Source organism: Pelobates fuscus, chromosome 8, assembly GCF_036172605.1.
Source record: "Pelobates fuscus isolate aPelFus1 chromosome 8, aPelFus1.pri, whole genome shotgun sequence".
NCBI lineage: Eukaryota > Metazoa > Chordata > Amphibia > Anura > Pelobatidae > Pelobates > Pelobates fuscus.
Window position 1 is genome coordinate 58,609,088 of NC_086324.1, and position 24,908 is coordinate 58,633,995.

The following is a 24,908-nucleotide window of genomic DNA, read 5'->3' on the forward strand; positions in this document are numbered from 1 at the left end:
ACGGGAATCTAACAAGGGAAGAGGTGAAAGTAATCCTCCTCCTCCCACGACCACGCCGGCAAGGACAGGACGCTTTACAGATGTGTTGTTGATGGAGGACATGCAGAGCTTTTTAAGTCCTACGCATCGCCACAGCCCTTCGGGGTCCACCCTCAGAGAACGACTCGACCGACAGGTAGCAGACTACCTCGCCTTAACTGCAGATATCGACACTCTGAGGAGCGATGAACCCCTTGACTACTGGGTGTGCAGGCTTGACCTGTGGCCTGAGCTATCCCAATTTGCGATAGAACTTCTGGCCTGCCCCTGTCAGAAAGGACCTTCAGTGTAGCAGGAGGTATTGTCACTGAGAAGAGAAGTCGCTTAGGTCAAAAAATTCTAGATTACCTCACCTTTATTAAGCTGAATGAGGGATGGATCCCGAAGGGACTGACAGTGGGGGATACATTCGACTAAAAAGGCGAGAGACGGAGTGGCGGATGGTTGAGAGGGGGCAAGGAGGACAGCAGTGGTTGACATGGCTGAAGATGCTGGACAGGAGGAGAAGGCGGCTTTGAGTTTGTGTGCTGCTTGTACTCGTGTGTTGATCCCACAGGTGTTTGTGATGTGCGATCATGTGCCTTCGCAAAGCAGTTGTACCTAGGTGGGTGTTGGACTTCCCACGACTCAGTTTCTTTTGGCACAGGTTGCCTGATGAGGGGGACGTAACAGGGATTAAACTGATAAGAATAGTACTACTTAACACACCACTCCAACTGGTGGCACATTAGATTACACGCGCAGTGCCCCAAATTTGAAGTAGGAGGACCAACCAAGCATCTTTTTCCATCTCCCGGTTCCTAAAATTGATGCCATATACACGTCCCCTGATAGGGGACGTAACCGGGATTAAACTGATAGGAATAGTACTACTTAACACACCTTCTAATAACACAGAGAGAGGCAACGCAGAGAGAGGAGTCTGAAGAAGAGGAGTCAGAGGAGGAAGGTGGCTTTGAGGAGGTGGAAGACCAAACACAGCAGGCGTCCCAGGGGGCTTGTTGTCACCTTGCGGGGACCCTTGGTGTTGTACGTGGCTGGGTGGAGGAAGAGACCTTCAATTACATCAGTGAGGACAAGGAACGGGACATGGCTAGCTTGGTATCCAACCTTGTGCAAATGGGGAGTTTGGTCTGTCACTGTGAAGCGGGCGTAACCCTTACACTACCTGATCGATACAACATCATACCTGATGTTTTAAAGCACGTTATTCCAAACAATTTAGGAATGTTAGGTGATTTATGCCCTTTATGGATTAAAACCAGACTCTGCATCAACTATGTAATTTTCCATGGGAGTTTTGCCATGGATCCCCCTCCGGCATGCCACAGTCCAGGTTTTAGTCCCCTTGAAACAACTTTTCCATCACTATTGTGGCCAGAAAGAGTCCCTGTGGGTTTTAAAATTCGCCTGCCTATTGAAGTCTATGGCGGTTCGCCCGGTTCGCCCGTTCGCGACATTTGCGGAAATTCGCGTTAGTCGTTCGCGAACGGAAAATTTTATGTTCGCGACATCTCTATGTTTAGACCTAGTCACTATGTAGGATTGATCGTTGCAGAAGAATAATGTTCCATGAACGTTTGTCTTTACCTATGCATCAGAAGATACATGTACAGTGAAAATGTTTCTATTAAGTAGATTTTACAGCTGTAAAATAGGATATATAAATTAGATGTTCAAAACACTACATTCTATAAAATAACTTATGATTGTGATAATATAGGGCTACTGCTAAAACCCATGGCCATGCTATTAGATCCTTGCCCTAGCAAGACACATGTTTGTCTACCTTTCCCCTGATTTATCATACAATATTGAGCTGAACAGTTTTTACAGTCCAACCTTTATAGTCTATATAAAGAGTAATGAACAGAAGGCTACAGTTGTGGCAGATTCTAATCCAGGCTATAACTACCAACTAATTTTTTGTGCAGTTTATTAAATGAGATTTTTTTTGTTTTTGTTTTTATCTGTTGCCTTTTTAGTGCCCTAACCATAAGTTTTGGTTCTCTTTACACCCACTTTTAGATACCTTCTGTGATGAAATATGAGTAAAAATAAATAGAAAATGAGTGGAGCAGAGGCCTTCATTATGAAAGTAAGCCAATTTTGAGGTTTATAGTAGTCTCGTCAAGAATAGGAAACCTTGTGAGGGTCATAACTAAGGATTGTTAAAAGAGAAAATGACATGCACTGTAGTATACCCACATGTGTAGTTTCAATTGACAACAAAAAAATAAAAATCTATTCTTGTTACAGGCCCGTGTAGGTCTCCCTGAGGTACTTATCGGCATTCTTCCAGCAGCTGGAGGTACCCAGCGCCTGCCTCGATTAATAGGTATTCCTGCTGCTTTGGATATGATCGTTCGAGGTATGTACTAAGTTTGAAATCATTCGATTTGGTGACCAGCTCATTCTGAGGAACAAAACTTCGCACATATAGTATTTTTTTTTTTTAAATTATATATAGGAATTATAAAGTATAATCCATACATTGTCTCTCCAACGTGAGAGACAATGTATGGATTATACTTTATATAGAAAGAAGCTGAATTCCCAACCAGCTTTAAAATATAATCTATAACCAATAATGTACAAGCAGGATGCCAGAAAAGTAAATACAAATCTGCTTCTTTTTTAATTTTTATTAAAAAAAATTTTTAATTTGTGTTTTCAATAATTATTTTCTTCACTGCCTTAATAATTGTATGTGTGCGTGTTTTTTTACATACTGTTTGCATCTGTTTTGCCTTGTGTGAGACTATGCCATTCATAAGAGCTGATGGGGAAACAACAAGATGAAGTTTATCAGTATACCATGTTTTCCCTTTTCTAAAGGCATAAATAAGATAACATAGTTTCTTTTTTTTTATTGCGTTGTAATACCAATAAAATGTCAATGCAGTATGTACACAATGTTAAATCTGTAAATGTACATGTGTATAGACTGGGAGGGTGAGTGTGTTTTACATTTATCTAAAGACCAACATGGGTGGCATGTTCAGCACTCTAGCTCAGTGTTCTGCAACCTTTTAGCACCTGAGGCCCGTCGAAAAGAGGAGAAATAATTTGCGGACCGACATCAGCCGGAAATAAAAACCAATGTTATGTGTGAGGGGTGCTGTGTGTATGAGGGGTGCATTTTGTGTGTGTGTGTGTGTATGTATGGCGGGCAGTGTTTGTGAATGTGTATGGCGGGCAGTGTTTGTGAATGTGTATTGGGGGGCAGTGTTTGTGAATGTGTATGGGGGGGCAGTGTTTGTGAATGTGTATGGGGGGGCAGTGTGTGTGAATGTGTATGGGGGGCAGTGTGTGTGTATAGGTGGCAGTGTGTGGGTGTTTAGGGGAGAATGATTGTGGGGTTGGAGGGTAGATTAATAAATGTATATATTGTTTTAAATAAAAATAAATAAATTATAAAATCATTTTGATATCCCTCCTCCCTGCTTACCTTTGCCTGGGAGGGGGGACCGTACAAATCCCTGGTGGTCTGTGGGGAAGCCTTGGTGGTCCAGGTGGCGAGAGTGAACTCTAGCAGCCTCAGGACCTGCTAGAGTTCACTCTTAGGAGTTTTGGAGTGTTGCCGTGGTAACGGCAGCAACGCTCCGAGCTCGTGAGAGGAGAACCCGGCGGAGCTGTAGGTTAAAGCTCCCCGGGTCCTCCCTCCCCTGCCGGCTGCCAGCATTTCAGTGCTAGTGGGCCGGAGGGGAAGATCTCTAAACTCCCCTCCAGTCCTGCAGAGCCGGCAGGGGAGAGGGATTGACGGTTCCCGGTGCTATGATCATAAGGTCATAGATCCCGGGAAATATGTTGCGGCAATTTATTGCCGGTCTGTGAAAGCTTTCACCCGATGGTATAGGGTGAAAGCTTTCGCGCAATGGCAAATTCTTGCGGACCAGTGGTTGAAAACCACTGCTCTAGAGTATATAGATAATAGATAATTCCAATGTACTCACAAGAAGTGTAAGTTATTTTGTGATGAACTACAAATCACATAAAGATCAGTGATTCACTATAATGTGTGGTAGGTAAATGTGGTTAGTAGTGTGAAAGCTGGACATAACCATTTTTATAGTATAGAAGAACATGACTATTTGATGAGAGAAACAACTATAGGCCTTAGAATTGCCCTCTCTTAAAGGAATTATCCCGGCTGACTCCAGTTCCCATTACAAATTCATCTCAATGGCTCTGGGGGGACAACTTTAAGGTCAAACCATTTGAATGCAGTTTAGCAGTTTTACCCCAAAAGTATGAGTGTATGCACGCTCACCTGTCACCATAACCACCAAAAACGTCCCTGCAAGTGTGATAATATCAGTGCTTTGATAATCAGTGTATTCTTACATAATAGACCTTTCTGGTTAAAAAATAAATGTGTAGGTCGGGGTTTTACCTGCAATATGCATTTGATATTAGAACTCCATATTTCCATAACTGCTTGCTATAACTTTGCACTTCCAAGTGTTTTTCATTTGGGTTCATACGTGTGATTTTTATCTGCAGGGAGACATGTTCCTGCGACTGAAGCACTGCAGCTGGGAGTTGTGGATGAAGTGGTAAAAGCCAACACCGTCGATGCAGCCATACAGTTGGCCAGAAAAGTTTTAGGTGAGAAATACAATCATCACTAGTGTTTCTATACTGATGACTAATGAGGATTAACCCTTGAATTCAGATATTGAGAATTAATGAGGATAGGAATCCCCTAAAGATAGGAGGAAAAACCAGCCCCACAGGGAGTATCTCTAGATAAAATACAACATAGGGTAATAAACTGTATTGAGAAATGCACATACTATACTAAAAATACAAAAAAGGTGCTTATCCTATTTTTAGGGGATTACAATCCTCATTAATTCTCAATATCTGAATTCAAGGGTTTAGCCTTATCCACCTCTGTAACCTTTTCCAAAACTCTCAGGATAGGTTTCTCTCCTATTCATTTGTAGTTTTTCTTTAGTGTTTCTATAAGTTTGTGTTAATGCTGTTTGGTTTTATCAAGGTTTTCATAGTTACACGGTAATCTTCGTTATACTGTGACAGACAATTCAAAGGTCAAAGTGCAGTAATGTTTACGCTCCCTTCTGTGACTTCTGCTCTAGAATCCAAACACACAGCACACAAAAAGGTTTACACGCCACAACACGACTTGTTTTGTTCTATAGCTGGGGTAGGCAACCTTTGGCACTGCAGATGCTGTGGATAAAATGTCCCCTGATACTTTGCTAGCATTATAGCTGTCAGAGCATTATGGGAGAGGTAGTACACAACATCTGGAGTGCTGAACGTTGCCTACTTCTGTTCTTTAGCTTAGATTTCCTGTTATTTGCCAAGTATAACTTTTTTTGTTTTTTTTTTCCATTCCAAAGGTTTTTATTAAGCGTGCATGGACATTTTACAAACATGTTTAAATACATTATTTTTTTTTTTTTTTATAATTTATTTAGGTTTTGTTTTTATGGTATAAAAATTGCACATTTTACATACATATACAAATATTCCTACAAAGTACGATTATCCTATATCATACATTGTTAAAAAAAAAAACATAAACATACAAACAATATATTCGAAACAGCGCAATCAGAAATAACATTTTTTCTTTTCCTTTTTTTTTCTCCTTCCCTTTCTTTCTCTCTCTCTCTCTCTCTCTCTCTTTCTTTTAATCTGTCCTGATATAGTGATCTTTCTCTTGAAAATTAATTATAACCTTTTTCCTTTTTTATCTACACCTTTTTTAATAGTTTTGTCATTCACTTATAGGTCTTTCAAGGGTCTTAATCCATTTATCCCATATTTTATAGTTTTTCGTATTATTACAATAATAGGAGGATATTCCTCTTTCCATTTTACATTGATATATAATGGCTTCTTTACATTGTTGCCAGGAGTCTATTGCCGTATTTTTCCAATTTCTGGCAATGGACGTTTTAATAGCCATAAATGCATGAATTATAAAGTATTTCTCTTCTTTCGCTAGTTTTGGTAGTTTCAGATGTAACAGTATCATTTCTGGTGCCCAATTTTGTGCGATACCCAATATTTTGTTAATCTCTGCCAAAAAATGCTCCCATGCACCCCTCAACGGTACACAGTTCCACCATATATGTAATTTGTCTGCCTCTTCTGCTCCACATCTCCAACATCTCAAACTTTCTGTATTTGAGAACTTTTGTATCTTTGCCGGGGTTAAATACCATCTGTTTAATATTTTATAATGTGTCTCCATAATATTTAAACAATGAACTGTAGAATAGACCGTTTGGAGGGCCTTATACCAGTCTTTTAACTCAATTTACATTTTTAAATCACTTTCCCACTTAAACTTAGCTTGGGGTTGGATCTGCACTTTAATTGAGTTTAATATATCAACACATTTTGTTAGTAGCTTTGTGTTTTTTTTCTACATTTATCAATTTGTTCAGTTTAAAAGCTGGATAATGTTCATTCAGATGGGGTACAACTCTATATAGAAAGCTTTTTATTCTTATAAAATAAAAATTCTGTGATATTGGGATGTTAAAGATAGTACAGAGATCCTTAAAGGACATAATTTTATTTTCATCAAATATGTCTGAGATTTTATCGATGCCATGGTCTGATGTAGCAGGAGCTCTGAGATTATGCGGCCGGCCATCTTGGCTGTCAGGCCCCACCGCCCGCCAAGTATAACTTTTGTTCAGTGGTTCAGAATCAAAATATGTACATGTTATTAGCATGGATAGTTTAAAAATTAACTCAGTGACCCATTCTTCAAATCTAATGTAGTTAATGGGACACTATAGTCACCACAACAGCTACATCTAATGTAGTTAAAGGGAATGACTGTACTCAGCAGAACAGCTACATTAGCTGTTCTGGTTTGTATAGTCAGTCCCTGCAGTCATTTTAAAATAAACACTGGCTTTTCAGAGAAAACTCAGTGTGTACATTACAGCCTAGGAACATTCCAGTGGCCACGCCTCAGGCGGCCACTAGAGGTGCTTCTTGGCTCAGTGCTGCACTGTATGCAGCACTGCCATTCAGCATCTCCACGCTCTGCATGGAGACGCTGAACATTTCTCATAGAAATGCATTGATTCAATGCATCTCTATGAGGAGATACTGTTTGGCCACAGTGGCATTTGGCTCTGCCCCCTGACCCAATCCAGTACTTTCATATGGGAAAGCATTGTGATTAGCTGAAATCATCAATTTTGATTATTTCAACCAAGGAGGTGGATCAGGGGTGGGGCCAGACGCAAGGAGCTCCGAGCGGCACTGGAAAAAGGTTAGTAAATCGTCTTTCTCACCAAAGGTAAGAGGGGCCAACCACCTAAACTGTGGTTTTAGAACTATAGTGTCAGGAATACATGTTACACCATAGTACCCCTTTAACATTAAAATAAATGTTAAAATTACTGAAAACCAAGAGGAAATGGCAACTATATTCCCCAGGTTAACAAAAATGGGAATATGGGAAGGCACAAATAGGATAAGAACACTGGAGAAACAATAAAATAAAATAGAATATGATAAAATATATCCACTACAACCAGTAATCAGAAAGCACACACCCAGAGCTAGAAAATGCAAATAAAAACACGAGTAAAAACTCATGTAAAGACCAGGACACCCTATGGTGCAGAAGGGATTAATAACCCCTTCTGTCACTTACCTGGGTCGAGCGACAATTTCTCTGGGTGTTGGCTCAGCTTCGCCCATGCTCCTCCCCCGCCGACGTCAGCCGCACTCACATTAGTATTATTTTCCCATAGGAAAGCATTATTCAGTGCTTTGCTATGGGTATTCCGATGACGCTGGAAGTCCTCTTGCATAGTGTATAAACAAATATCTAAAATGTGTCTATGGTTCAAAGAGATTTTCTTATGTGAATATGAATATATATCAATATTAATAACGCTTAAAAAAAAAAAAAAAAAAAGTGCAATTCAGATGGAGTATATTTACCGTATATTGTATTATAGCCACTGGCACTTTTAATATTAAACATAAAAATAAAATAGAGGGAAAAAAGGACACATAGTGTAATATTCAATGTAAATAACTAATATTAAAAGACAGGCACTCACAAACTTCCTGTAAGGGGCACTTGTCTCCAGTCCAATGAATCTCCAGTTTTCTTCAACGAAGAGTAATTCCAGCTTCAGGAATGGATGGAGAGTTAGTTTTTCCTACTTAAATTCAAAGAGTCATCTGTGTAAAAAGCTCAAACTGCCCCATGCTGCAAGAGCCTTCCGGTTTAGAGATTTTTAGAAACCGGAAGGGCAGAGCGCCAGAGAGATTCGGTCTTGCAGCACAGACTTTGGGGTTAACCGTTTGAGAATCAGGGGTGCTCAAAAGGTAGATCCCCCAGATGTTGTAGAACTACAACTTCCCTCATGGAAGCTGTTTTTTAAAAACCCCAAAACATCTGGGGATCTGCCTTCTGGGCACCCCTGCCTTAAGGTGAGCCAGTGTCAGAGACCTCCTGGCACCATAACAACTTAATTTTGATGAAGTTGTTATGGTGCCTAAATTGTTCCTTTAACTAAATCAAGTCTCTTAAAAATGCTGGACTGCAGTTTGTGTTGCTTTCTCTCTAAATTGTATTTATTGTGTGTGTACGGTGATCTTTGCTTTTAAGCATTACAACATATCAATGGCAGGGGTTTAGTGGCATATTTTATTCAAATACACATCCAAGTTAATCAAGGTCATCATCTACTAATCTCTCTGGAGTGCATCGTATATTTTCCTCCTCTTAGTTGCCTCTTCATTAAAGGTTATTATAGATGTCTTTGGTAGGAAAATACATTATTGATTTGTTTATCCTATTTAGCTTATACGAAATGCAGGTGAATTAGTTACAATATATCCACATCAGATAAACCGTGTGATTTATAGACCTATGCAGTATAATCGAAAGCTCCGTTTTTTTCTCTTTAGTTAAAAGCAAACATTTCCTTGCGTTTGCATGTAATGAAAACAAAATGGATAATGACAGCATGTATCAGAATGCTGGATATTCTAAAATGTTCTCTTTCAGTAGTTCAAAGTATATGTCCCAGGGCAGATTCTAGACATTATTGTTGTGGTGCCTGCTGTATCCTTACATTTTGTTTTGTCAATATCATCTTTAGACAATGCTGCCAGGTGCATTGTGCTATTATATAGGTATTTTGACTCTTGTCATTCCAACTACATGTGTTTGCCTGGTTTATCATATTTATATGTATGATTAAACAATTATCATCTAATAATTGCCTATTTAATCCTTTCACTCTGGCTGATCCATGACGTATGGTAGTTCGTGTTGGTCTGTTAATTTTCAGGTTTGTTCTGTGCTTTATTTTTTTTTATTTATATTTTAATGCAGTTTATATTGAGTGTGTCAGACAACTAGAAAAACATACATTGGATATCAATGAGTAGTTTTCTGTACAAGTGAAATAGGCAATAGGGACTAGCTTTATTTAAATTACCTGCTGTACCTTGGATTGTGACCATGATTAGGCACAGGTCTTCCATTTTTCTCTCTTCACAGATTTTTCAGGCTACCTCTAACTAATGGTAATATATCTACTTGTCCCTTCTTTCTGTAACATCGTCTCTGTTTTGATTTCCATAATTTGCAAAGTAAGGTACCGTATTTATTTTTTACAATCATCTGTTTAACGCACCATCATAATTCATATCCCAGAAAGTAGAAAAGTAAAGTTTCTTCTTAATAGCTCATCTTCACATGGTACATGGCTATCTCGGCTTACACTCTCAGCCTAGGAATTCAGTAAGTTATGGACAAAATTTACATATCTTAGGCGGAATGGGAATTTCTGCTTTAGTGATATCAGAAGTGACTGGGGTACCAGGCCAAGTCAAACTATTTGAAAACAGTATAGCTGTTTACCATAGAAGGACATAAGTGGACTCCTGACACCAAAACACTATAGTGGGTTGTAGTGGTTATGGTGCTTAGAGTGCACTTTGAATTCTTAATTTAGCATCTTTATTAGTCTAATAATTCACATTTTATATATAAAAAATATTCCTGTATGTATATATAGAATCACAAGAACACTCTCATTTTTTTGGTCAGGCAACAGCACACTTTTAATCATTGAATTTATTTTATTTCAAAGTCTCTAATGGCTTGCTGGCTGACACCACTAGGGGCATGGGTGTCACCAAATGTAATCAGTGATGTGTTTCAGAAACTGTATTGTTTTCATCTAAAGATTGCTGGGGCTGCAACTAGGTTCCGAAATATTTTCATTAAAATAAAGTGATATTGTTGCTTAGGTAAAACGTTATCACTCTTAAGGCTTGGGATCTTCCATTTGGCCACTCCTTGTATATTTGGCAGACTGGAACCTTCAAATAATATACGTTTAAGTAAATAATAAAAATATATAAATAATATGTTTGAGAAATGCACTTAGAACTTTGTTCCCTTGCATTTCGACCTAATACCTGTAGAGGGAGATGTTGCACCATCAGTGTACTGCGGCTGTGTGGATTGACAATAACAAATATTATTTTATTTTTTATAAATAATGGTGGAATATTATAGGATACCCAAGGACAGGACATGATTGCGACAAAAAATTGGCCTGGACATTTCAAACCACAGCCCACTTTCAAGCTTTAGGATATACAAATTCCACCTTTTTTGATTTGTTTGTGGTCTGTCTTTTTTTTTTTTTTTTTAACAAATATTCACATGAAAATAAAATGTGTTGATTCTGGCAGAATAAATCATTTAAAATGTGAATTCAAAGTAAATAGTCAACTGGCAACATAGTTCACTTGGATAATTTAAAAATTTAGCCATAGATTAAGAGTTTCAATTGACTTTGAATTGACAATTCACATTTGAGTAAATAACCCAGTTTGAGTTGTTTCGTGCCAACATGGAATTGATATTGGCTGATTTTTATCTTTTTTCCTGAAAATCGTGTTGTGTGATTTGCTCTGCTATCCAATGCATTTATATGGCAAAGTTTACCAGTCAGTAAAAGGCTAACAGCTTAAAGGGAAACTATAGTGCCAGGAAAACAAAGTAGTTTTCCTGGCACTATAGGTTTTCCATTCATCAAGGCCCCCCTCCCCTGCGGTGCAGAAGGGGTTAAAAATCCCTTCGTTCACATACCTTGGTCCAGCGCTAATGACCTTTGGCACTGGCTCAGGTCTGCCTTCTCACCTTCCCCGCCGACATCAGCCGGCGGGGGAATCCTAATACGCATGCGCAGTAGACAGCCAGAAATGGAGTTAACTTATAAAGTTAATTATTGCAGTTTATAAAAAAAAAAAAACTGCAATAATTACCATTGCAGGGTTAAGGGTGCTGGGACACTGCACCCAGACCACTTCAATGAGCTGGGTGCCTGTAGTGTCCCTTTAACTGTTTGAAGAAATATTGTATATACAGAAATATAGCAGATTTTCCGTTTTATTATGAATGGGATATTGACAAATGTAGTTGACTTCAGAGAATTGTACCCTTATATCAATATAGCAAATGCAATTCAAACACGAGAATAGCTTCCGCTAGGCTGAAAATGCTCGCTAACACACTCCCAGCTATCTAAGCCATCATGCCATCCAGGTCAGACAGATTTGCAAATAATATGGAAGTTTAATTTCGGTATCATCATTGCAGCTGGAAAGGGGGTAGGCTATAGGTGCTGGTGAGACCCCATTGTGTCAAACTGTTGTTAAATGGCTTGATTCAAAAAGAGACGATGCACCCAGAGACTCGTAGTGCATTCATCTCTACAATTAGCTTTAGTGGTCATGGTGCTTAGAATTCCCTTTTAACATTGAGGCTTGGTAAATCTACCCTTGTACTTCAAATTTCTGCCCATTCACCCTCAATCTTACAGAGAGGCATTGGATTGGCAGATCCCAGTGATTGCTATGCATTCTCCATGTTTCTGTCAGGGTCTTACCTGAGTTGGGAGTCTGTAGCGCAGATATGTTGCTCACCCTTGCAGATAGCCACAGGCCGAGGTGGTCAGGTAAGAATTCACCTGGCCTGTGGGTCTGTGCACGGGGGCTGTGCAGGATGCAGTCTATCAGGTGAGAACCCTGACAGTTTCCTATATATTTATTTTTAGAGTTAAACAGGGTTATTCACTAAAGTGAATTTTAAATTTAAGGCCAAGCTAACCAAACTGGAAGCAAAGCAGATTTAGAGAAGGTTTCCAGTTTGGCTGTTTTACCTTGAATTTGAAATTCACTTTGAATTCTCACTTGAATAACCGTTCGTGTTCATTTATTCTTTAAAACTATTCTGTGATCAATTAATTAATCTGAGACTGGGAATGCAAACCCTAGGTCAAAGAAAGAACTGGAAAAACCTACAGTTAGCTATAGTTTGTAACTCCTTTTTCTATTCTTTGTGATTTTTCGGTTCAGTGAATGAACCCCTATCCATTCCATTTACATTGCCATCCATGTCATGCTCTGTGCAAATTAGCTGTTATTTTAGAATCCAGAGCATCTCTCTACTTGGTATAGAATTCTACTAGCTTGCAGTTTTGACCATTTTTCCCCCTCAAGTCTTTTCTTTGGCTTAAGCATCTTGATAAACAGAATTTTTGTTAATGTTTGTAGTGTGTCCTTGTCTCCTGTCATAAAACATAAGTCGAGATAAGGCAATTGAAGAAGAAATTATTGTGGACATGCTTTCTTAACCCATTAAACACCAGCAATGGAATAATTCCAGCATAACAAACCAGCCTTTAAATATCCTTTAGCAAAAATTAACCCAATAGTTTTAATGACAAGATGACTGTACAGGTCTGCAAATGCTAAATATATAAGACATTCCATGATTGTTTAGAGTCCTAGGAATCAATTTGTGATGACCGCATTAAATATCAATGCTTTTTAAAATAATATTTCAAGCAGCATAACCACTACAGTACGCTATGGTTCCAAGAGTGTCCGTGACCCCTCGCCGCCAAGTGTTCAAATAATTTGCAAATGGTTTAACCGCTTATCCGGGTCTGCCTTGTAGGTCTAGCTCATTGGCGAGAGTGTCAGCAGAATGGTCTCAGCCAATGAGCTAACGAATTGATACCACAGAGTGTTAGTGTAATAATATCTAAAGCAGGCTTCCCCAAACTCCAGCCCTCCAGATGTTGCTGAACTACAACTCCCATGATTCTCAAGCTATCTATTTCATTCATAGAATCATGGGAGTTGTAGTTCAGTAACATCTGGAGGGCCGGAGTTTGGGGAAGCCTGATCTAAAGCATATGTGACCATAAAGGGCTAGTGTGGCAACATATGTATGAAACTTAACTACAGAGGGCTAATGTAACGAAATGTAAATGATATAATACCACAGAAGGCTAGTGGAATTTAAAAAAATGGAGGACTAGTGTAATAATTTGCACCAAATTTTTTTTTTATCATTTAGTGGTCCTAAGCCATATAAAAATAAACCATGTATCATAACATCTGTAAATAATTAAAGGGACACTCTTGGCACCAGAACCACTACAGCTTATTGTAGTGGTTATGGGCACAGAGACTGTCCCTGCAGGCTCAGGAGTGTAAACACTGTCTTTTCACTTTGACAGCTGCTTGGGGCTTCCTGGATGAGGTTGTGCAATCTTTGCAGGACCACCATTCGGCATCTCCAAAATCTGCATTAACTCTCCCCATAGAAATGCATTGAGTGGCGATTGCCACTCATACTCACTTTCTCCCTATGCTTCCCAGTGGAATTGGCAAAGATTCTTAGAAATGATCATCTCAGCCAGGCGAGGAGAGGTAGCAGTGGCAGGACCGGAATATCAGGAGATATAAGTTGAGTAAAAGTTATTTATTTAATTTACGGTGGTGGGGCGACTTCATCTATGTAGGAAACACACTTATACATGTTTGGATGCCTAACACTAGCATAGGAGTCAATGCTTATCTGTGGGGAAAAATCTGACGCTGGATGTCCAGCTTTAGCTACCGGACCAAAGGTCAGTTTGGATGCAGGAAGCGCCTCCAGTGGCTGTCTGGTAGACAGCCACTGGAGGCAGACTAACTGCAATGTTTGAGTTTGCAGCACTAAGCGCAAAAGGGACATTGCACTTAGCCCACTTCAATGAACTGAAGTAATAATCTGTCCATATGGCATATGTACGTCCCACACAGAAGCCTGTTTTTGTTTATATTCGATAGGGTACATCAGGAAACTGCTACCAAGGCTATAGGCTTTCATTTGCCAAGAACAAGTGAATGAAACATCCCACGCATATATAATTGCCCCCACTAAGCCCTCCTTCATGTGTTTGGAGATATTATGTCATATCTAAGGATTCTTCTCCCTGACAAGTGACCTAGAGATAGACCAAATAGTTGAGATTATTAGCCAATCTAAAATCTTCCAGTTCTCCAATATTCCCATCTTAACTATTTTTTGCGGAGAGATAATTGTAACCTTTACTTACTGTACAGTATTAGCTGTAGGTAATATGTGTATGTATTTATATGTAAATATATTAATAGTTTGGTGGAAACAAATGACAAATGTTTCAACATGATTTATTTTGTATCCATTGTTACTAAACTCCTGAAATTGACAGGCTACCCGTGTAAGCTGTCTGTATGTGTTTTGTCCCAATATATTGACTTTTATGTAACATAGGTAAGCATGAAATTCCTTGGCAAATAAGAAACACTTGACCGCTTAAACTTGCCCTTTTGCTTTCTCATATAAAATCCTCGTAAGCATCTTTCATTGCTCAGCTGTATTAACCTTTGCTAGATTCCATGAATCTGACCTTTCTTTTTTCTGTGGATATTCCATCAACCATGCTCCAACACATTTTGCCTTCTCCACTGCACTTGCTAAAATACACAATTTTCCTAAATGAAAAGGAATTTTATAGAATCAATAAATGTAGATTTATACGTACACACAGGGTTCATTTCCCTAGCTGTTGGTAAAAGGTATCCATTAAATAATACCACCGATAGAAACATAATATTCAAGGATATCATTTTCAATTTGTTGGGTAATACCATCTCGATCCAAGGATAGATCTGACTGCCATTCAGGGGTCAAGAAGGATTTTTTCCTAGTTTATTGCAAAATTAGAAAGCACTTCAAACTGTTTTTGGGTTTTTTTTTTGCCTTTTTTTGGATCAACAGCAAAAAAAGAGTGAGAAAGGCTGAATTTGATGGACGCATGTCTCTTTCAGCCTATGTAAATATGTAATAGTTTGTAGGCAGTTGTGACACAGAAATACAGACAAGTTTCTTTGGTCAAGACTTGCCATTATCTGTACGCTTCTTATATCCGTTTCTACGAATATCGTCCAACGCTTGGCTTTTACGGACTTGTGACTTGGAATTATGTCAAGAATAAGGCTCTCTTTCCAGTCCATGTCCAAAGCAACTTCACCAGGACTCTCTGCACTTCACCTGAGAATGTCTGAGCAAATTGCCATTAGAGTTACACTCCAACAACCATAACTACTACAGCTCACTGTACTGGTTATGGTACTAGGGATGCCCTGGTGCCCACCATTGCAAGGAACTGGTTTAGAAAAGTGTAACATCTTTTGTGTTCACCAGGTGCTGCACTGTAGCTGTTATGGTACTTGGAGTGTTCCTTTAACGTTTGCAAATGTTACTTGCACCTCACTTGCTGATTTTCACAGGTATTTATTGAAAATGATATACTGTACGCTTCTAGATGGTGTTTAGTGCTTAAATATACATTTTATGTATGTGTTGTTTTTTTTTGGTGTTTTTTTTTTTTTTTGACCATCTTTATTTTGAATTTTCAGACACTAGGTTAATGACATCTGCTTAGTAAACAGTACAATGTAGCATAGATCAAGTATCCCGAATTTGAGATCAATGACATCTGCTTAGGAATCATTACAATGTAGCATAGATCAATATCCAGAGCAGTTACATACTGTAGTAACAAGGTTGCTGTTTTTTGTTCCATTCTTAAACACAATCAATTATAGCCAACATATTATTATTATTATTATTTATATAGCGCCCACTAATTCCGCAGCGCTTTACAGTAGCAAAATATGGTCGGGCATACATCTCAGCTTATTGGTTTAGTAGTGTGTTGCATTTGCTGTATCTAACCATCCTTTGAGGAGGTCTGCTAAGTTCACCCTGCCCCTGTACCTTGCATTCCCTGTGGTAAGCTATATTTTAGTCAGGATCTTAGCATCCGTGTTGTATATAGTGGGGTGGTATGCTAGTTATGTATGAACAGATGTGCTCTTCTGGGTGGGGGGGATAGTTTTTAATACAGTATAGCTTAACTGCTGTATCTTGGGCCCTCAAGTCCAGGTTTCCTCTGTGGGTAGAGCCTCAGCTTTCCCTTTGAGTGTGGCTGTTCGTGCGTCAGTCGTGCCACTGAGGTTGGGGACCATGTCTCCCTACTCCGTAGTGCTCTGTCTGTTTCCGACCCCTGTGTTTGGAGTAGTGACCCGTGCCTGTTTGTTGTTCCGATTCCGCGTGTCAGAAATGTGTGTACATCTTTGGTCTGTGTCAGTGCCTCCCTGTCTGTTAATAACTCTTAGGTGAGATAACTGTATACCTGGTGCCCCCGTCTCTTCCCAGCCAGCCGGCCCTCCTCCTTTTCATCTCAGGACCTCCGCGTCGGCTGCGGGTGATCGTACTGGGCGGGGATGTTAGCATATGGCGGAGCGGGGAGGTCAGGTAGAGAATCGAGCGGGTGTGGGCGGGTGCTGAGTAAGCAAAGAGGCGAGAGAGGACAGAGCTGGGGGAGGTTCAGAAGGTGGAAAAAAGGTGTCTCCCCCACCACCGCGCCCCAGGCCAGTCCAGCACCCCCCCCCTAACCCGCCACCATGGTCCTTCTGGAGATGTAGTCCACCCATGGCATCCAAGTCTGTAAGCAGCGTTCTGTGGTCCCGTGTAGTGCAGGTGTGAGTGTCTCCATCCCATATATGTCCTGCACCTTGTCCATCCAGTTCTCTAATGTTGGGGTGACGGTGGTGCTCTACCGTATCGGGATGAGAGATTTAGCTGCGTTTAGGAGGTGTCATGTGAGTGATCGTTTGTAAGCTGCCAGTGGGAGTTTTGTGCGGTGTAGGAGCATCGGCAGTGGCTACGATCCGTATCCACGATTTCTTTGTTTTGTGTATCTGTCTCCAGTAGGGATCTATCTTGGAGCAAGTCCACCAAATGTGTATGTTGGTTCCAATGTGATTGTACAGAATAAAGTGACTAGCGCACATAAATAAATATGTTTACCTTAAAAGATATATAATACAGGTTCTTTCTTAAGTGTATTTTTGCCTATATTAAATAAAACAAATACACATAGTGTGACCTGTATTTAAACAAATATTATGAATAAGAGTAGTCGGCAAACTCACAATTTTTAGAGCCTATTATAAGTTGGCTCTGGACCTATGGTGCATTTCATCTCACTTCAGGAGATTTATAGGTAGAAATTCAGCAGTCACACCCACAGGAACTGAGAAACGCGATGGTTTAATGTAACAAAGATTCCAGGGTCCAAGTTGGAAATTAAAAGTAAATATTTATTTGGCTTTAGTAAAAGTATAAAGAATAATAAAAGCACAACGCGTTAGAACCTATATAAGGTCTTCCTCAGGTTCAGGTATCTCATACACTGAATATCCATAATTTATAAATGTAACATACTTAATTACAAAATAATATCACTTCTGTTAATTGAAAAAACTAATTCCCTCCCATTTCCAAATATGGTCTGGACAGGATGTGGTTTGCCATCCCCAATATGGTGCCACATCCTGTTCCAGACATAGCCCAGTGCCCTCCCAAACATGTCTGATCAAAAAATAAAAAAACATTTAAAATATAAAATTCTTTCCTTTTTTTCCCCTTTCTTTTCTTCTTGGTCGTCCTCGCGTCGCGTCACTTCTGGTGACGTACATCCAGTTTTCGGCAATCAACGTCACTTCCGGTTGCGCGCGCATCACGGAGTTCAATATCCATTTGAAGTCCTAGGGGGAGTGGCATCGAACCTCCGTAGTCCATTATGGTGATGGGCATTCATGTCCATAGTGTCCATAAAATACATATGTGGGCGGATGTAAATAACATAAAAACATAGGTAAATATATATACTATATAAGGCATTTAAAATACGTCTAAGTATATCAGCAATTATAAAACCCTTATTTCCAGTGATAAGTTAATAGATAAAAAAGGTGATAAAAGAATCGTGATAAAAACCATAAAAGTATAGAGACATAGAAAAAGAAGGAGATATGGTTCAATATTGGAGAACTATAGGATACAATTGATCTCAAAATCTATATTTAAACCTAACGGAGTTAGTGTTCTCATTTCAAAAATCCATTTTGACTCTTGTAAACTAATTTTTTTTCCCCCAAATCTCCTCCTCTCCTCTCCAATGGTTGTCCAAATCTCCTCCTCTCCAAATGTTGGTTCCAATGTCCGTTCCGCATCTCCATGTTCATACAGCTTAATCTCTCAGGTGTTCTGTACCAGTTGGTGATAAGTTTGTAGTTCAATTGTTTGAGTTGTTTTAGTTCAGGGATAAGTTCGTGGAGTTGTTTGACACCCGTGTCGGTGCACCATTGTCGTAGATGCATCCAATCCGTGTCTCCGAATCCCTCCATATCCCTATTCGTGAGGCTGCCACCTTCCTCTGGATTGTGTGTAAGGGAGGTCAGGGGGGAGTGTGGTGTTGTTCAGTTGGTGCGACAACCTTCTGGATGCCTACAGTTCCAAGGTTGCAGTTATGTGGGGATGTTCACTCAGGGGTTTGTCTTGTAAGGGGCTTAAAACCCAAGCCAGGCTCGGCAGTCTCCCCAGCCTGTGCCTTCTGATTCCACCCACAATTTGTGTGAGCTTTTTGTGTGCCAGTCCGTCAGTCTCAGGAGGTGTGTTACTTGGTGATATAGTTGGATGGATGGTAAACCCACTCCTCCGAGTTGTTTTGGCAGGGCCAGTTGAGCTCTGCTAACTCTGGGTGTACTAGACTTCCATACAAATTTTGTTACGGCCACGTTAATGGACTGAAAGAAGGCCTTTGGTATGACTACCGGTATAGTCTGGAAGAGGTATAAAAGCCTCATCAGGAGTCAGAGTTTGTTCCACTTGACCATGTCGGTGTGTAGCGTGTGGAGAATGGGTAAGAAATTATGGTGGTATAGCTTTGATTGGTCTTTCGTAAGCCAAATGCCTATGTATTTAATTCTGTCCTTACACCATTTGAAGGCGGATTGAGAGCTTTAGTGTGCATTTTCCACATCGGGTATCGTGACCGAGAGGACCAATTTGTCCACATTAAGTTTCAGGTTGGCTAATTGGCTATACTCGCAGAATCTGTATAGTAGGTTCGATAGCGACACGGCCGGGGTCTCTAGGAAGAAAAGCAGTTAATCTGCGTATGCCACTATTTTGTGCTCCTTGACTCTGTGCTTGAATCCCGTGATACCCCCGTCCCGTCTGACTGCCTCCAGAAATGGTTCTAGAGAGAGAGCAAACAGGAAGGGGGAACAGGGTGCTGCCCTGTCTTGTGCCGTTCTGTATGGGAAAGGAGGACGAGAGGGCTCCACTTATGCATATCCTGGCGTTTGGGTTGGGATAGAGAGATGTGATCCAAGCAAGCATGTGAGGCCCGAAGCCCATTGCGCACAGTGTCCCTTGCATGAACGTCCAGTCCACCCGATCAAAGGCCTTCTCGGCGTCGGTGGAGAGGAGAAGGATTCATCTGCCGGTGTTTTGGGCTGCGTGCATCACATTGAAGGAGCACTATAGGGTCAGGAACACAATCATCTAGCCACCCTAGCCTCCGTGGTCCCCTCATGCCTCTAAAAATAAAGTAAAATCTTACTTGTATTCAAGCCTGCAGCTGCATAGTTTGTCCATGTTTCCTTTAGACCTGTTATCACTAGGCTGTAATGTAAACACTGCATTTTCTCTGAAAAGACAGTGTTTACAGCAAAAAGCCTGAAGGGAATGATTCTACTCACCAGAACAAATTCAATAAACTGTAGTTGTTCTGGTGACTATAGTGTCCCTTTAAGAGCTCTGATGGTGTTGTCTCTCGCTTCTCTCCCCGGGATAAAGCCCACTTGACCTGGGTCGACCAGCTCTGGGATCACGTTGCTCACTCGCAGTGCCAGCACTTTTGAGAACAACTCAAGGTCTGTGTTTAGGAGCGAGATAGACCTGTAGCTAGAGCAGATTGTTGGGTCTACCCCTTCCTTTGGTATGACTGTAATGGTGGCTGTCAGCGTGTAGCTTGGGAATATCCCCCCCCCCCAAGGGGGAGTTCAGGCCTGTGAGTAGATGTGGTAAAAGTTGATCTTGGAATTTCTTGAGGTTTACTGCAGGTGGTCAATCCGGTCCTGGAGCCCTGTGAGTTTTTTACATTTTTAGTGCATATTGCAGCTCCTGTAGGGTGATAGGTGTTCTCAAGTTCTTTAATGTTTTCTGCTGTCAGGGTTCATCTGACATGGTGGTGTAGGTAATTCGCTATCGCTGGCAGTCTATACGTATGTTTTTAACTAAGATGCAGTCTTAAAAAGTATTTTTATCATCACACCTAAGTCAATAAAGTGTAATTTTTAGTCCGATAGCAGCCAGCTGGTAAATAAATAGCAGCTACTATCAGTGGCGTACACACAACCCATGGGGCCCCGGTGCGAAAACTGATCCGTGGGCCCCCCCCCCGCGCTTACTCTGCGCGGGCTGGGGCCGCAACACATGGTGGCGGGCACCTGGTCGCAGGGCTGCGAACCGTGCTACCGCGGTATGTACGCCAGTGCATGCATAAACACATACACTTAAAGGACCACTACAGACACCCAGATCAAATCAGCTCAATGAAGTGGTCTGGGTACCAGGTCTCTCTAGTTTTAACCCTGCAGCTGAAAACATAGCAGTTTCAGAGAAACTGCTATGTTTCACTGAGGGTTAATCCAGCCTCTAGTGGCTGTCTCATTGACAGCCGCTAGAGGATTTTCTGTGATTCTTTTTTTTTTTTTTGTCAATCTGATTTTTATTAAGGCATATAGTATGGGGTACAGAAGAGAAGACGGAGGAAACGTTAAAGCGAGTTACATTATAGGGTCGGTACAACAATACACAAAGTTAAAGTACATTTCCAGATTTTCAATGCCTAATTTTTTTTTTTTTTTTTTTTAAAGTAACGTAGTTAAACTCCAATTTGAAATTACAAGCTAAGGATCGTAGGATCCGGATTAATATCTCGCTAGGTCCTGCTAGTCAGGCGACAGATTACACATAGATAAATTTTTACATTTTTTTAGTCGTTAAAACAGTAGTTAGAAAATACAGGCTAAGGATCACAAGATCCGGTAAGCAACTTGCCAAAATATTAGAGGTCCTACAGGTGATTTCACGTGTGTAGACAATAAGCCCACAGTTTAAAGAAACAGTGGTTAAACATTAGGTTAAATGTTATAAGTATCAATCAGTGGATTAAAATACAGGCTATGGATCATAGGATCCGGTTGGTAACATGCTAAAACATTAGAACACAAAACTTGTGGGGATCAGGCAAAATAGGTAACACCTCGCTAGAAATAGATCTGCTTAAGCATTGATTAGTAGTTACTACTCAGACAGGCTGTACATCGCTGGTTATAGGAACAGTGGTTATAGGACTAGTGCATTTAGACTCTAGAATAACATCCAAGCTTAGAGTAAAATTATAAAGGTATATACAGGCAGCCAACACCATCTCTATGTGCCCGTGTAAACTATGGTTGCTCGATAGGGGTCAGTTGGCAAAGTGATATCATAAGTATGCAAGACGGGTACATAAACTGATAGACGTATGCCGGACATTTTACATGAGTTAGTGACTGCTGAGTGAATATCACGGTAAAACATGTGATGGCCAATAGAGAAGTCCATGAGCGTCGGGGCTCTTGTCACAAATAGTAAAAGGAGAACGCTTAGGACACTTAGAAAAAACATCATTTTGACAGTAATTAGTGTTATTTTAGCGTCAATTATTGTCGGGTCGTCCCTTGATATAGCAGGTTGTCGGTATCCGGTAGGCGAGCTGTTCCCCTCTCGGGGATTTTTCACCCTACTCCCTGTTTGGGCATTACATCAAAGCAGCTAATAAGTCCTCCAGGGAGAGATCTGTATTGTCTCGTGCATGAGGTGCCCCTTGGCACACCAGTCACTGCTTGCTGACCTGTAAGTGGTTGCTTCCATCCCCTTAGAGTTGTGGTCACCCGTGGGGGTAGATTGTGCAGTGATTTAGGGCGGTTGCTGGCTTGGTGCAGCCTGGTTGTCTCTTGTGCTGTTGTTCGGCGCTTGGTGGTTAGCCGGTCTGGCTTGCTGTGCTCTGGCATGCTGTTGGGGCTTTGTGGCCGACCGGCGTTCTCCTTGCCGCTTGTGTGTGTGCAGGACCGTGCGCTCGGGTTGGCGGGATCAGCCTCCTGCCTAGCCACCTGCCGGTGCCTGCGTGGAAGGATGCCCGCCTGGAATACCTGTAGTGGGGTACTATAATGGCGTCTGCGGGTCGTCGGTCGGAGCCACCTGGCCACTGCCTGTGCCGCTTGAAGGTTGGGCATACCACTGCTGCATTGTAGATCGTACATGGCTGAGCATAGTCGGTCGAGGGCCTCTAAGGAGGAAGGTTGCATATGGCTACTCATGGCTCCCCTCTGTGAGCTGCGGCGGGCGGCCATCTTGGACACACTCCGCCTGGCTCGTGTGTCTTTTGAGTTTGTGTACCTGTTCGATCAGTCTGTTAAGCGATCCGTGCCTAGTCCAGAGGCTCCGTCTCAGAGTGCTGGGAGTTTGCTCCTTGCGTGATAAGCTGGGCCGCCATTTTGTTTGCTTCTGTTGTGGCAGTATCTCAGACAGTTAGGGTGGCGGTATCTTTGTCAGTTGGTGCCAGATTCAGGCGAAGGAGGACCGGGATAACCCCCGCCGGTCCAGAGGGGGGGGAACAGGGCTGTGTTGCAAGCTTGGGAGGGCACTAGGTCGCACAGAGCGGGGGATCGGCCGCCTCACCCGTCCGGCGATACTGCTAGGCCGCACTCCCGACAACCTCGATGGACGCTCCTTGTACTCGCGGGCGGCAGACCCGGGGCACATCGGCTGGCTCCTGAGGTAGGTAAGTCCGAGTTAAGGTGCTTGTGTGGGTTCTGGCACGAAATTTGTATTTTTAGAGGCTTATAATTTCGAAAGTTGCAGGAGCTGTTGATTTTCGTGACCGTCCAGCTCAGCGGTCCGGCCCCGCCCCCCTCTGTGATTCTCACTGTGAAAATCACAGTGAGAAGACGCTGAACGTCCATTGGAAAGCATTGAGTAATGCTTTCCTATGGGCGGTTTGAATGCGCGCGTGGCTCTTGCCACGCATGTGCATTCGGAGCTGAGAGGCGGATCGGGACGGAGAGATCCCCAGCGCCAAGGGAGCCCGGCGCTGGAGAAAGGTAAGTGCTTTAGACACACACACACTCTCATGAACAGACGCACACATTTACTGACAGACACACACTCAGTGACAGACACACACACACACTAACACACTCACTAACACTAACACACACTAACGCACTCACTAACGCACTAACACTCACACTAACTAACACACTCACTAACACTAACACACTCACTAACACACTCACACTAACACACTAACAGTAACACAATCACTCACACTAACACACTCACTAACACACTCACTAACACTAACACTCACTAACACAATCACTCACACTAACAGTAACACAATCACTCACACTAACACACTCACACTAACACAATCACTCACACTAACACAATCACTCACACTAACACAATCACTCACACTAACACACTCACTAACACTAACACACACTAACACACTCACTCACACTAACACACTCACTCACACTAACACACTCACTCACACGTTTTTTTTTGTTTGTTTTTTAATTTAATCCCCCCAGCCTCCTTACCTGTGGGAGAGCTGGGGGGATTCCCTGGGGTCCAGTGGTGTTGCTGGCCCTGCTGTCACCCGGCTGGCGGGCGCGCGAGGGAGCACTGTCCCCTGAGTGCTCCCTCTTCAGCTCCCTCGCGCGCCGCGTACTGATGCGTACTGATGGTTTCAGTGCGGTGCGCGAGGGAGCTGAAGAGGGAGCACCCAGGGGACAGTGCTCCCTCGCGCGCCCGCCAGCCGGGTGACAGCAGGGCCAGCCTCGGGGGGCCCGGAGGTGGCCGGCTCTTGGGCCCCCCAGCAGAAGAGGCTGGCCCTGTGGGTACATACCTGGGTCGCAGGGCGGCCGGGCCCCCTGGTGGGCCGGGCCCGGTCGCAGCCGCGACCCCTGCGACCCCGGTATGTACGCCACTGGCTACTATTAGTCTCTATGGGTTGTTAAAAACTTTTCACAGCTGCTAATTTGGGTAACTGCAGGTGGTCACTAAGGTTAGAAATAGCCAATTTCGTGATTAGTGAATTGGTGGTAAAAGTTACCGACAACCATGGAAACAAGCCAATATTCAGAGGAATAATTACGTGAACTATTTATTTTTCCTTTAGAATGAACAAAACATTTTTTTCATTTGCACGGCTCATTTCCTCCCTTGATGTACAGATGCCCTATGCTCAGAAAGTAAAAACTAAGTATGAGGAAAATATCTAAACCTAGCTAGATGGATTTCTGCAATGTAATTGTATAATAGCTTTGTCACCTAAAAACACCTCTTTGATATTTTAAAAACAATCAATACTAATTTTCTCTTAACACGCATTAGCAGCCTTCACCATTTGAAGCCATGACCAACCAGTTATTGGAATTGTATCATCATTCTATATTTTCTTCATATTTGTAGGGTTTGTAGTAACAGATTCAAATGCTGTTAATCCAACAATAAAAACCTGCAATTTAGC

The 24,908-nt window shown here is 41.7% G+C and overlaps 1 protein-coding gene across 1 annotated transcript in view; it reads left to right on the plus strand.

The window, feature by feature from the left end:
- EHHADH (enoyl-CoA hydratase and 3-hydroxyacyl CoA dehydrogenase) overlaps positions 1 to 24,908 on the plus strand; it is a 59,567-nt gene that overhangs the window by 19,210 nt on the left and 15,449 nt on the right. The window contains exons 4-5 of the mRNA XM_063429887.1: positions 2,299 to 2,410; positions 4,546 to 4,650. Of these exons, the coding sequence (XP_063285957.1) occupies positions 2,299 to 2,410; positions 4,546 to 4,650 (217 nt within the window). The remainder of the gene's footprint in view (positions 1 to 2,298; positions 2,411 to 4,545; positions 4,651 to 24,908) is intronic.